The sequence below is a fragment of the Notolepis coatsorum genome, assembly GCF_963971535.1.
Source record: "Notolepis coatsorum genome assembly, chromosome: 13".
In the NCBI taxonomy this organism is placed as follows: Eukaryota; Metazoa; Chordata; class Actinopteri; order Aulopiformes; family Paralepididae; genus Notolepis; species Notolepis coatsorum.
In genome coordinates, this window is record NC_140177.1 from 40,851,546 (window position 1) to 40,867,005 (window position 15,460).

A 15,460-nucleotide genomic window follows, 5' to 3' on the forward strand; every position below is an offset into this window, starting at 1 on the left:
AGTAATGATCTGAGGTGGATGTTAATGTTGTCAGTAATGATCTGAGATGGATGGTAATGTTGTCAGTAATGATCCGAGGTGGATGGTAATGTCGTCAGTAATGATCTGAGGTGGATGGTAATGTCGTCAGTAATGATCTGAAGTGGATGGTAATGTTGTCAGTAATGATCTGAGGTGGATGCAGGGATCCAATGTACAGTTCCCCCCCCTCCACCCAACCTACCCAACCTCCTCCAATGTACAGTTTCTTCGGCAAATGTATATAAACATTTTTAGACTCTTATTGTATCACAAACAATACTGTATTTGTAAATCTGGTATGTCATAAATGTATAGATGTAGCAGTATTGTCTATCTGTATGTCATGTATGTCATATATGTTATGATGAATTGAAAATGGGGAACCCTGATGTAAACAAGACGAAAGTCTTTCTCTGGTCTGCATCCCCTTAACAATTGTGTGTATTGAGCTGTAATGTATTGTACCCATTCTGCAATCTGTTAATAAGAATCAATCAATATTTAACAGATTGCAGAATGGGTACAATACAGTACAGCTCAATACACACAATTGTTAAGGGGATGCAGACCAGAGAAAGACGTTTGTCTTGTTTACATCAGGGTCCCCCATTTTCAATTCATAGTGACATACATGACATACTACAGGTATATAGTAATGTTACATTTGTGACATACGATATGCAAATATACAGTACTGTTACCCATAGATCCTAACAGAGATTATACATATGATGGGGAGGAGACTGTACATTAGGAGGGGGTGGGTGGGTGGGAGAAAATATACAGTACTGTTACCCATAGATCCTAACAGAGATGATATACATATGGGGAGGAGACTGTACATTAGCAGGGCTGTACGCTAAGCTTTTTCAATAGGGGCACACTTGCCCCTAAATGAGAAATTTAGGGGCACAGAATATTTTTTAGGGGCACATTTTTAAATAACAATTTTACCATTATAGTGCAAAAAAATATGTTCCTCCTGCCTCATTACTGTGGTCCTTTTATTTAACATTTAAGTGCGTTTGTTTTCATGTTTGTATCTTTTATAATGAACCAACTGAGAAAGTGTGTAAATCACTAATAGAACAAAGACAACAAACTGTGTGTGTGTGCGCGCGCGCTTGTAGTGCTCCTTGAATGAGATCATCACAACACACACACACACCATTGCATTAATCAGGAGGACAAGAAACTCTGCATACCTTTGTTTCACAATGAAAAATGCTTTATAAATAAAATTGTTATTATTATTGTAAATAACCCCATGAAAGGTTTATTATTTTTATGGGTAATTACCCGCTTCATATTTGTGATGTTACTGGTTTCAGGGTATGCCTAAAGTGATCAATGTGTTGGGGCGTTTATAGAGATCTATGCCAATTAATGTTTATGTATATCCAGGACTTTTTTTTATAAGAATTGAGAGGTATTTGTGAGGTATTTGTGACCTTTATTTTGAAAACCGTGTTGCGACGCAACCTTGTTTAAGTTTGCACTTTTGACAGTGAAATGTTCAGTTCAACTTAGCTCGAAGGAAAGACTAATCAAAAAGGTTTAATTGACCCGTATGAGGCTCTTATGATAGGACTTTGATTGTTTATAGAAGAGGAATGTAATACTATGCAAAATTAGAAATAAACAGTGATTTTACCAGCAGTAAGTTGCAAGCCACTTTCATACGGGGAACCGTGACAATTATTAGTATTATCTTATTTGCATATTGTCTCATTATTAGATAAATAGATAGATAGATAGGTTGATACTTTATTGATCCCCGGAGAGAAATTTAAGTAGACAGTATTTAAGTATTGAAAAACGTCCTAATAGTGGGTGACTCACCTAATGCATGGCTGAACTCAACGTTAGAAGTGTCTGTGTCCCCGTCAATCATCACTGCCAGATCCGACTTAATTTAATCGGCTATGGTCTCTTATCATCTCTCCACATCGGACGTGGTTGTCATAAGATGGACTGATATTCGCTCCGTTCTTCTTGCAGAGCAAAATTAGCGGCTTGAACTTATTGAAAGGAAGTTCTTTGGCGATGCAAGGCCACATTCAGTTTCGATTCGATTGTTCGCTAGGAATTATGGGATTTGGTGTTGGATGCAGACGGGACATGGTATTTAATCGCACGATAGACTACAACTACCAAGTATATAGCGTGGCCCAGATTCAATTCACACTAATCTTTTTTTCAAACAGGCAGCTACGCAGTAAATTCATTCATTGCAGACAGATTTTTTCATAGCACCACGTCATTATGCTCGCCAATGACTGCTTGGCGCGGCCGATATTTGGCGCGGCATGATATTTGACGCCTCTGATTGGCTCAGGTTAAAATCCGTCACGACTCCGAATCAAATGACGGAACTCCAAATCAAATGGACGGATATCAGTCTCAAGACGGAACGCTTTAATGCCTGTGGATGGTCTTTTCCCACCATAACACCCCCCCTCCCGCTAAACGACAGGAACATTAAATATAAATGTTCAATTGTCTAGTTCAAGTTCCTGTATTAGTTGTCATACAGAAATACAGAATACTTTGCATGAAATGCTTCTTTCTGTTTTGCTCCTGAGTGTGCTAGATAATAACAAGATAGTATAAAATAAGTATAATATAAGTATAAAATAGAAAGTAAAGTACGTAAACAAGTGTAAACACAAATTTTCAATATACCTATATACAGTATGTACAGTGCAGGTACAGTACAGTGTAGAAATGGTGAGGTATAGCTTAGCTTGTGGTGCCACCTTGTGGTGGTGAGGTGCAATAAGGAATGAAATTGATGTGCAAATTTCCTTACCAATAATATAAATATAAAGTGTGTTAGTGTCTAAAGTAGTAAAGTGGGTGCTACAATGTGTTGTTTATTTAAAGTGAGTGTGTGCGTGTGGATGTGTGTGCTGTGGTTGTATTGATGGTTTGTTATTGTTCATTGAGCATCCTGATGGCCTGGGGATAACTTTGTGGGGTGTAAGTTAATTGATAATAGTTGGATGAATTGTTAGTAGCAGCTGTAGTTACTCATCTCTCTCTCCTCTGTGGGGGGGGGGGGGGGGGGCAGATAGGCAGGCAGACAGACAGGCATGCAGAGAAAGAAAAGACAAGCAGACAGACCGATAGGAAGAGACAGACAGACAGGAAGCAGGCTTAGCCCCCCCAGTACCTGGACAGAGCCTCCTAGCCTATCAGCTGTGAGATGGGAGCCCAACAGCTCACGATTGGTCACTGGAGTGGGCTGGGACTGAATGCCTTTACATTCTGGAGACTAGAGGAGGAGAGAGGGGAGGGAAGAAGAGAGGAGAAGACAAGAGGGCAGGAGAGGAAATGAGGAGAGAAGACGAGGGGAGAGAGAAGACAAGAGGGGAGAGAGGAGAGAAAAGGGGAGGAAATGAGAGAAGAGGGTAGAAGAGAAGAAAAGAAGAAAGGAGAGAAGAGGGGAGGGGAGGAGAGGAGAGAAGAGAGTAGGAGAAGACAAAGGGGGAGGAGAGGTACAGAGTGATGGAGGGAGTAAAAGAGGAAACAGAAAAGAGTTTAGAGAGTTTATTGCAGCGATGAGGAGAAAGAAAGGGAGGGAGAGATGTGCACGTACAGAGGGGAGTGGACGTACAGAGAGAAGTGCACGTAGAGTGTGCACATAAGTGAAATAGTGCATGGAATCATGGAGACAATGGCACTTCACAGTCTGCCCCTAGTGGCTCGTTGTGTAAGAGCAGTTCAGTCCAGCCTCTAGTCTCTAAGCCAATGATTGTGCTCAGTGGTGTCGGCCGCCCGGTGCCGTTACGGCCAGGTCTGTCCTCCACTTAGGACATTAGAATAGAACAATAGCACGCTCTGAGCAAAGGAAGGAACGGAGATATGAATTGAGTAATGCTTGCCTTGCTATGGTCCGGTAAATACGCTGATGTTATTGAACGTGTAACTATATAACGTTAATGCCACAAAACGAATGCCTTTGTTAATCATAAGTAGTAACTTTATAATAATAAGAAGAAGAAGAACGGGTCGGGGGGGGGTAACCACCGGGCGCTACCAGCCTACCACCCCTGCCCGCGACACCGAGTGAACGGCGCACGACCAGAGGGGAGACTTCGAATCCGTGTTTCACTTTCAATAACGAATGCGTGCTTGCCGAATCCCAAACAATATTCATGCTGCAAAGTCATCCTCTAAAGATAGACATTTAGACTAGAGGCAGGCTATATGCTATAAAGAGTAGACTACTAAAAAAAAATGCCAATTTTTTTCTTCTTTTTGTGCGGTTATATTGCGGCGGTATGAAATATTACGCAAATTTGTGCGGTAAGGAAAAGATCAATATCGCGTCAAGTGCCAAGGACGAGAAATCTCGTTATTTCTTTTATTAGCGATTTCCATTCATTTTTCATCAATCTAGCCCACGTTACCATTGGGACTGTCTCTGAGCTCGAACAGGGAAAATACCGCCCCCTATCGTCTCCCGGATGGTAAAGCACGCATTGGATTGGACTCAATGAAAATGGATGAGAAAAGAAAAATCCGGAATCCACATTTTACTTCTCAGGCATGTAACCCGAGCCGATCGGATTCATTGTGGACCCTCAGAACAGCGTGGATTATGTGTTTCAAGTACCCAGTGTTGGATCAATAAACGCGATCGATATTTGGAATGGCGATCAGGAATTGGAATAATCTTTTTGGAGAACATCTGATGTGAGGTAAGGAATCTATTTGACCAGTGTTGGGGTAATCAGTTTTTTTCACATATATCTCAACGTGTCCCCTATGTATGCGTGTGTGTGTGTGCTGACCAGGAAATAGATAATCGATTTTGACATGTTGACTGCAAGCAAGTCATTGATAAGCGACGGGCGTATTAGACACATAGCCATAATATAGAATATAGAAATAGCTCCACGAAAATCATGAAATATCGGAAAATCAGTCTCAAACTGCTGGCATTCAAGCGATAAATCGTGCGCCCCCTGCTGGCACTCAAAGTGTTAACAAGGTGACAAAAACATCATTCTTCCACCTTAGAAACATAGGTAAAGTGTGACAATTTATAAATAAAAAGAACACAGAGACTCCAGTTCATTCAAAACTCTGCAGCTAGGCTACTAACTAGAACCAAGAGGTTCTAGAAAGGTTCCCAGCAACAGCCAAAAGAAAATCGGGGATGCAGCCGTTGCTAATTACGCACCAAAACTATGAAACACTTTACCTATGGACATAGCTAACTCACTAAATATTTTCAAAAGTAAACAAAAAAAAATGTATCCTTTTAATACATGTTTTCATACATTGAACTCCTAATTCACTTTAGAAATGTTCGCTGCCCAGCAGTAAAATAAGAAATTAGGCAAACCCAACCCCCCTGTGTATTTGGACATCTCTAAGCAGGCTCTTTTGATTGGTGGGGTGGAGTTGCCCCAGGGGAAGGTGGTGATGGGGCTGTTCAACAGTTTAAACCAGGACTTGTTTAGCGAAGTGGGGATCATTTGGAATAGATATAAGAACAGTGGAAGTCATCTGGATCCTGTTTACCCAGCCTGCCAATGTAACTATAGGGAGTGCTGACCACCCTTGGAAGTCACTTAAGTGCATTTTTTTTTCTCCTTCTTTTTTTCCGTTTTTCTCCCATCCCAATGTTAGTCGTTAGGCCAATTCCCAATCCCCTTCCTGGTCGTTGCACAATCTACCCCCTACCGTCGGTCCGGGAGGGCGGAGACTATCACATGCTTCCTCCGACACATGCGTAGCCAGCCCACCGCTTCTTTTTCACCTGGCAGCGCGGACTCTCACTGGGAGAGTGTAACGTGTGGAAGGTCACACTACCTCTCTTAGATCCTTCCCTTGCTGTGCAGGCGCCCCGACCGAACTGTAGGAGTCGCTGTTTACAACGACCAGGACCCACCCTCGCCGGGTTTCCCACCCTCTAACACTGCCAATTGTGTTAGTATGGACGGTCGGCCAACCCGGAAGCACCACAGTTGGATTCGATCCCACTGTCTCTGTGGTGGTAGACAGACGCTTAGTCCGCTGCACTACCCGGCCGCCGACATTTAGTGCATTCTAATAGCAGTCTGAGGTTGTCATCATAGAGGTCAGCGTACAATTATAGAGTAAGAGTATATTGAACTCAGAGTGTTGTCAGAGTATAGAATGACCACGTCCCTGGTTTGAAACCTGTTTGGTCGGGATCGATGATGTTTGTCGACTTTTCAAGATGATGTGACAACACCTTAGTGAGGGTTTTGTACTCACAACATGGGAGGCTGATAGGATGACAGGACTCGCAGCCCAGAGGCTCCTTGTCTTTCTTCAGTAGAACCGATTATGGTTGTGTGGTGGGAGGTAACTTCCCTTTAGAATAATTTCCTCAAACAGTAAACACAGAAAGGGTGCCAGTTTGGATGAGAATAATTTGTAATTTTGGGAAGCCGCCTTCCCACTCTGTAGTCTGTATTATTTCTTAATTTGTTCAGTTTTGTCACCGAGTTTGGGGAAATTTTGTTGTATCCAGAGATTCCAGACTTTTACTAGTGAGAGAGAGAGGGGTGGATTGTGGGGGATTTGATGCTGAGGTATATCTCAGTGTAGCAGCGGATGACCAGGTTGAAATGGCAGAGAAACTGACCGAGAGGGAGGGTGTAGGTGACGAAGGAGGAGGCCGAGTACGGAACCTTGGGGAACACCTTGTGTGACAGTGGGTGAGACAAGAGGAGTGGTTGTGTAGTGAAATGTGTTGTGAGTGATCAGTGGCTGATTGGTCGGAGCATCCCTATTTGACTGTGTAGTGTACACATCGCAAAGTTGTACAAAAACACTGAAAGATCAGCAAGTTCACTGTTTACTGCCCAACGATCCAGTGATGACCAAGGTCTCATTTTATCAATGATGTAGTTTCCTCTTAAATCTAATGACTGACTACAATGTTCTAATGAGCCCAGGTCCCAGGGGTGTGTGTGTACGTTTAGTGTGTGTATGTTTAGTATGTATGTTTAGTGTGTGTATGTATGTTTAGTGTGTGTGTGTGTTTAATGTGTGTGTGTATATAGGTATGTTTAGTGTGTATGTGTTGTGTATATGCATGCTTAACACATTCGGGGCCAACCACGTATATATACGTGGCAAGGTTGTTTTGGCTTTTATTCCGTTGTAATATCCTACTCAATGTCACTGAGCGGCACTGCAGATTTACCCTACTCTTGGAATTCGGAAAAGTGCATTACCGGCCAGATCCTTGTAGGGGCGCTGTCTCGATAATGCAGTGTTCCCTGTTACAGACCGGTGTTTTTTTGAAATTTTATTATGAATGGACTTTTCTGTTAACCTAAAGCTATGCGTGTAGCTAGGGCTGTCGCGGTATGACATTTTCCCACCGCAGTTGTGTGTGTGGCTAATCACCACGGGATGCGGTGGTACCGCACTTCTATACTTTTTTTTTATTTGTTTATATATATACCTGTATATATATTTTTTATTATTAAGACATGACAGTTTACCCACGATCGTGATTAGACAACAATTCTAAGGTCGTAGGAGTCCCGAAACTATTTTAAACATGTTTGATAATCTATCCATTTGTCCCTCAACGTTCTGAAATGTGATAACAGTAGATTTGCCTGCTCCTTTAAGAGCAATGCGTTGTGGGATATATGCTGTAGGTCTGGTCTACGCAAGCAGCCAATAGTCAGTCACACATCCCTTCTCCAACTTAAAACTAATGTTATTTGAGCAAACATTTAACTTTTTTTTTTGTGTGCGTTTATCGCTTTTCCTGGTCAGACATGACCGACAGATGCAGTGAGGGTGAAACGGGAGAGAGAGCAGGGGAAGACATTCGGCAAATAACGGCGGGTCCGGGAATCGAACTCGGGTCAGCCGATCCGCGACGCAGCGCGGTACATGGTGTGCTACTGGAGCGCCCTATTATAACACTATTTTAACGTTAGTGAATGTGAATACACATACATAGCTAGTTAAATATCACAACTCGTGTCATTGTTCATCATTGGGGGAAACTAGCCAATAGCTAACGTTATAGATAGGATAGCTAGCATATAGCTAACGTTATAAATTGAAAACAAAGCTAACGTTAATATCCAGTTGACATTACAGATCATAATATCTATGATAACGTTAACGAAGTGAGAGTAGGGGTTAGGGAAACGTTGATGTAGTCACGCACTTGATTTGCGTGTAACGTTAGCATAACATTGAGCAAGCTACATGACCAGCACTTCGGCCCGGGAGTGTTAGGAGAACGCTCCCCTGTACTCTACTTATTACTACAGATTAATACAGGAAAAGGTATACATTGGGGGCTCGAGTCCGGGATATGAAAATAAATCCTGATTTCATCTGTGAGTTGTAAACTGTATGGAAACGTGAAGTTAGCTCATGCTACTGGAAAACGGACTCCTCGTCATTAAATGAAGTAAAAAATGATGACACCCCTTTTATTTTACCGCAGATCTCGCGGTTGTCTGTTCTACATCCCGCAGGTCACTTGACACACGGATTGCGGTGATGCGGTTATCGCGACAGCCCTACGTGTAGCCGATCGCCTGGAATCGTTTTTGGGACGCTGAATTCAGTATGCAGTAAAGGAATATAGCATCAGCCAATGGATATATGGATCTACCAGATGGCGATCGATAACTGGGAAATCCTTTTTGCAGTCCAACCGGCCACAGGTATGAGCGATTTGACGACAATTTCAGCTTGGTCGGGCCTTGCTTTGATAGCCATCCACCCGGTCAGTGAATGAGGCTACTGAAGCTAATGCCGTTATTGGTAATCAATAATCAGAAACGACATCCCCCGCCCCCCCCCCCCCCCTTTCATGCATTCATGGTGGACCATGATACCAACAATATGCATTTTGAGTTTTAACTCTAGCTTGTCTATAGCCGAAACGCCATTCGATTTAACGTTATTAGCTTAGCACCCTATATCTCGCGTTCCAGGAAATACCGCAGAACATTCTGCTATAACGTTCATATCCAAGACGCTATAAAATGGGAACATATTGATGACATTTTTTTTTTATTTAAGGCATATTGAAGGGACGGTTTATAGTGTCAATTGACAAAGAGAATGGACAGATAGCAATAATATAAAGTATAGATTTAGCTCTACAAACAGCCTCACGCACAATGAAAGGTTGTTATGATATGCTGGCCGTATAGAGTGTACCCCGTCTAATCCCAATGGCCCCGAATGTGTTAAGGAGTGTGTATGTTTTGTGTGTGTATGTTTAGTGTGCGTGTTTAGTGTGTATGTTTAGTGTGTGTGTACCTGATTTTTGGTTTGCTGCTGTGGTGGCTTTTCTCTGCTCGTCTGTAGTGGAGTCTCACTGGCCACCGGACCAATAGGAGTGGGCTAAATACACACAGGAAGTGATGTCACAGGTAGGCACTGAACCAATTGAAAAGTAATTTACCTTCAGATTCAAATGTCAGTATTTTAAAGGTGACATGAAAAAGACAGGACATTACATAGAATATATTACCGGTACATACAAAAATATATAAGAAATATCTTAGAAATAGAAATAAGTAACCACATAAATTTCATTTTGAAATTTTCTTGAGAATTAGTCATCTAATTGGATATTGAGTCATGAAGACTTTCACAGCTCTCATCTACCAGACACAATTAAACTCAACCTAACCCAGACACACTGTAACTCAACCTAACCCAGAAACACTGTAACTCAACCTAACCCAGACACACTGTAACTCAACCTAACCCAGACACACTGTAACTCAACCTAACCCAGACACACTGAAACTCAACCTAACCCACACACTGAAACTTAGCTCTCATCTACCAGACACACTGAAATGTAGCGCTCATCTACCAGACACTGAAACTCAGCGCTCATCTACCAGACACACTGAAACATAGCTCTCATCTACCAGACACACTTAGCTAAATGTTTAAGTTATTAAACTAATAGATTCCTAAAACGTTGAGGTGGTCGACACAGCTTTACGCTACACTTCTGTTCTTTAAGATCAAGTGGCTTTAGGTCTGACACACACACAAGTGGCTTTAGGAAAGACACACACACAGACACTCACCAATGGTTTTCCAGTCCAGTCATACTGGTAGTCGAAGACGTATCCATTCCTATCAAACAGGTCTGTGAACAGTTTCCTCAGGTAATCATAGTCCGGCTTCTCAAAGAAATCCAGCCGGCGCACGTACCTCAGATAAGTGGCCATCTCTTCTGTTACACACACACACAAAAAATACAGAGTAACATGGTTATCATTAAGGATGTTTTTTCATTAGGGGGGTTATCAATTTGTAAATTTTTAAGGCCCTTATTGGTAAGTGACCTCCTTATACTACATCATTATTGGAATGGAATTTTGGAACCAGTTCTAGTGACTGGCTGGTCCTTAACACATTGAGTGCCACGGCACTGCCACGCCCCTTCCGGGAAGTGACCCCTTCCTTGCCATCCATTAACACATTGACTGCTGTTCACGTAGATCTACGTTTCTGTGGCCCGACCGTTGAGTGCCGGAAACGTAGATCTACGTTTCTGTCACGGTATTTATTTTATTATCTATTACCATTCATAATTCAGCGGGGCACCTTGTGCATACTGTTCTGAGTGTGTCTGAGCTGGCAGACGGTATTATACCGCCCTCTAACGCCTTCGGTCAGTAATGCACCTCGTTAGAAACAGGTTGGTTTCTTTTCTCTACCGAGCTGCGGCATGGGGGCGGGTCCTAAACACGCTGTAGAAATAAATATCAGATCACCGCAAGCTTTCATATATAGTGTCCTTACCTGGTCTCTGATGTAATGCAAAAAAAAGAATCCAAATATCTGATCGCCATTCCAGTTATCCTGTCTCCGACATTGTTGGGCATTGCACTTCAACGGGCGGGCGGGGTCAGTAGTCCAAACCATCCCTACAAGCGTGTGTTTTGCCGGAGTGTTTAGGACCCGCCCCCATGCCGCAGCTCGGTAGAGCAAAGAAACGAACCCGTTTCTAACGGGGTGCAATAATGGCCGAAGGCGTTAGAGGGCGGTATAAGACAGTCTGCCAGCTCAAACACACTCAGAACAGTATGCACAAGGTGCCCCGCTGAATTATGAATGGCAATAGCGAATAAAATAAATACCGTGAGAAAAACTTAGATCTACGTTTCCGGCACTCAACGATCGGGCGACAGAAATGTAGTTCTACGTTTTCGGCAACCAAATGGTTAAGGTCCCAGAGTTTGCTCTGAACAGGGTAAATCTGCATTTTGCTATGATGGCCCTCTAGCTCATGGAATGAACTTCAACAGTCCTTAAGCATAGCGATATAAACAGTCATAGTGTTGTGAAGGGCCAGATTAAAGCTGAGAATCTACATTTATTGTTTTATATACATTGTATATTATTTATATATACACGGTATATCCCTTTAAGCCTGCGTTCGAATCATAGTAATATTCGCTTTCCTTATTGGATAACGCCATCGGTGCCAGACCGCAAGCCCCCAAAGTCAGGTTCAAAGGCGAGTCCGGGCATGTCGTAACATGCCCGGAGACAGCGTATTGATTCGAGACGAGAACTGAGGTTTGGCACTAGATAGCCACTTAAGTATATATACTGCGGCAGGTGCGAACAGTAGCTGTTCAGCAGCAGTTCGGTAACAGTGAAGTGAGCAGCAGTGCATCTAACAGAGCGTTGAGAACCATGTGCGAATTGAATAGTAAAAGTGTCAGATTTAATGCAGTAACGTCAAGTTCGACTTAACTTAATGTGAAGTAAATAGTCGTTAATTTATTGTGTATCGTGCCAACAACAGTTCGTTCGTGTGTAGCATTACCCAGCAGTTCGTTCGTTTAGCTAGTGGACCTTAGCCAGTGCGCATGGACTAAATACATTGGTACCAGCACACGAGGAGGCCTAGTCGGAGAACCTACTGGACATGTGCACAGGAGAACCAACGGCGGCGATTGCAGAACCAGTATTGGTTGGATTATATTGATTGTGGAACGTATTACCCGGAGAAGAGCATCGTTAATCTCCACTGTCGTTTGGATTTAACCCCGTGAGGATCTACATTCGGGCTGGCCTCATGGACCGAGGCTAGCTGGCTATCATCGTTGCTATCGTGCAATTGGATTACAGTTATTGCTTTTGATGCTGAGCTTTGGATTACAAGGACTGGCTTCTGTACGTGAATCCCCTTCTTCTTCAATTGATCAGACTGAGTATCCGAACATTCCTCTCTCCTCCAGACCTTACAACTCTGGGAGGAACCCATTGTCTCCAAGCGGTACCAGCGTTGCCCTCTATAATTGCCATTATACGCCAGGCGGCGTTAGCCTAGTACCCCATCGTAGGAATTATTCTATTCCCATTGACTTATGCTACTGACTGACTTTATGCCTATTCTTCGCCATACAAGCGCGACCCTAATTCTCATATCTGTAACCAATTACTGCATAATAATAAATACCCTCAAATGATATTTCTTTGTCAGTGCCGTGTTATTATGAGTGTCTACCATATATTAGATGTACTGTCTGGCCAGTAATTAAAGTACATACCTAGCAGTGGTTTAATCTATCACAATCTTTAATACAGTCAGGGTTTTGTAACCCCTCAGTTACACATAGCATCAAATTAGTATTTAGATAAGCCACAGAAAAAAATCACGTTATAAAAATAAGCAGTTGCTAAGAAAAAACTATTTGTTATGTCCTTTTTTGAAGTATTTATCAACATGGGCGCCGCCATTTTGTTTGGTGACGTCATTGTGTTGATTTGGTCTGGCTCCTGCTGGGTAGCTGCCTAGTAAACATGGAGTGTCAGTAAATGCAACGTTGCCTACCAAACAACGGGACCGCGGTGGTTCTTTTTGTATTGCTCCTGGCTGTTCAAACTAATTTTACCGTGTGAAAGAGAGGAAAGTTGGTTAATTTTCACAAACTACCAGTGAAAAAAAATAGCGTTGTTCAACCACCGTCGCGGGGCATTTAGCTCAGGCCTGTACAGTGCGACATATATCTTGCACGTGCTACAGCAACAGCGGTCTGTGCGATGGATGGATTTACTTCAGTAGCACTGGTGCGATAGGGATTCGGTTCATATAGATACTCTTATTTTGAAAATCCTGTAGCGGGTCTCATTTCTGCCCACGCGCAGCTCCAGCTAGGCTCCGAAAGCTAGCAACGTTCAGGTGCATATGATAATCTTATTTTGAAAAAACTCTTGTGACAACTCGACGAGTCATATCCGCCCTATCCGTGCGCCTTCTGCAAGCAGAGCAGCGCGTTGGTCGGTTGCTGCGTTAACACAGCAGTGCGCCTACACGTCCCGAAATAAGTCTGTGGTGTTTTTTTTTCTCGCAACGGGTCAAATGCATCTACATGCTTTGCACCGTCGCCATTCCTTTATGCGCACATCGCCCGAAATTAACGTTTATGTACCATTACAATCACTACAACGTTAGCAAGCTAACAAGCTAATCCTGATCAGAGGCAGAGCCAGCAGACAGTGTGGAAAGGGAAATGGGGGGGGCACTCTCTCCCCTTCCCTGTGTGTGTGTGCGTGCGTGCGTTTGGAAAGATGATGAAGTCACTAGTCAGGACAGGAGTATATTATAGTAAACTGAGGATGGACAGATAATGTTGATATTCAAATAAACAAGTTTCGAGAGGAGTGGAAGTTTGAAGACAGACTAGACTACAATATGATGCGGGGGTGGTGAGTTGAAACAGTGTGTGTGAATGAATGAATGAAAACTTTATTTAACAGATTGCAGAATGGGTACAGTACAGTACGGCTCAATACACACAATTGTTAAGGGGATGCAGACCTGAGAAAGACGTTTGTCTTGTTTACATCAGGGTCCCCCATTGTGTGTGTGTGTGTGTGTCCCAACCGACCCCACTTCTATGTTTCAATAAATTATTTGCATTTAAAACTATTAACGCTGACTCATTCCTTCAGTCCACTCAAAATTATGCTAATATTCCTTATGTTGTTTATGATATTAATTGAAAATAGCATATGAGAGTATCATAGTAATAATAACACATGGCGATATACTAAATGACAGCCAAACATGGCACTGCAACTAAATAACACAAATACAATAGGCACATTTGTGACTGTTACAAATATAACAAGTTTTATACTTGTGCTACAAGATTTTGGCCTGTGCTACAAAACTATCAACCTCTGTAGCACCAGTGCTATGTGCAAAAAAAGTTAACGTACAGCCCTGCGCTACCTGGTTACCTAGCTCCAGTTCAACCACCGTCGCGGGGCATTTAGCTACCTGGCTACCTAGCTCCAGTTCAACCACCGTCGCGGGGCATTTAGCTACCTGGCTACCTAGCTCCAGTTCAACCACCGTCGCGGGGCATTTAGCTACCTGGCTACCTAGCTCCAGTTCAACCACCGTCGCGGGGCATTTAGCTACCTGGGTTAGCCGGCTAGTTGGCTTTGAATCCCGGCTGCGGCTAGGTAGCCAGGTAGCTAAATGCCCCGCGACGGTGGTTGAACTGGAGCTAGGTAACCAGGTAGCTAAATGGTTGAACAACACTGTTTTTTTCACTGGTAGTTTGTGGAAATGAACCAACTTGCCTCTCTTTCACACGGTAAATTTTTTTTGAACAGCCAGGAGCAATACAAAAAGAAGCACCGCGGTCCCGTTGTTTGGTAGGCAACGTTGCATTTACTGACACTCCATGTTTACTAGGCAGCTACCCAGCAGGAGCCAGACCAAACCAACACCGTGACGTCAGCAACAAAATGGCGGCGCCCATGGGGAAAACAGGGAAATTATATTTGGTTCTTCAGACAAATAAGCAGGATTTCACATTTGATTATAGGACCCTGTCTTACACAAGGTACACAACAAACAAACTAGGATCACATTGTTCAATGCTTCATCTCCCCTTTAAAGCTTGAGATTCTCCCCTCTGTTGCAGTTTAAAACCTTGATCTCCAACCTTTGTCAATCAAGTTGTACATGTTTTAATTGATTGTTATGTTATCCTTACTTGTCTTATTGTTATGATTGTATATGCCGTGTGATTTTATATGCTTTTTCTTTTGCGACGAGACTGTAAATGACGGAAGCACTAGGCTTGGGCGGTATGACGGTATTACGGTATACCAGGATATTTCGAAATCCCGCCGGTATGATTCTCAATACCGTGACGTCACAGACTGCTATTACACTGACACGGAGTTGATTGTAGTGCACAGCACGCGCCAGCAGAAGGTTACGTGGCTATCGTTCCGGGAGCTAACGTTAGTAGTACTAGGCTGGTGCTGGCTAACTGGCTATCGTTCCGGGAGCTAACGTTAGTAGTACTAGGCTGGTGCTGGCTAACTGGCTATCGTTCTGGGAGCTAACGTTAGTAGTACGGAAGTTAAGGAAGTTCAGAGTATCTGGGAAGATACTCCAGTC

At 43.0% G+C, this 15,460-nt stretch overlaps 1 protein-coding gene across 3 annotated transcripts in view; it reads right to left on the reverse strand.

Moving 5' to 3' along the window:
- The window catches only part of LOC311238935 (casein kinase I-like), a 57,950-nt gene that overhangs the window by 4,704 nt on the left and 37,786 nt on the right, over positions 1-15,460 (reverse strand). The window contains exons 8-10 of one of the 3 annotated variants that reach the window (XM_084327133.1): positions 10,104-10,252; positions 9,316-9,399; positions 3,197-3,298 (exon numbers count right to left, since the gene is read on the reverse strand). In XM_084327133.1, coding sequence (XP_084183259.1) covers positions 3,197-3,298; positions 9,316-9,399; positions 10,104-10,252 — 335 coding nt within the window. The remainder of the gene's footprint in view (positions 1-3,196; positions 3,299-9,315; positions 9,400-10,103; positions 10,253-15,460) is intronic. The other 2 variants (XM_084327134.1, XM_084327135.1) reach the window with 2 other exon arrangements.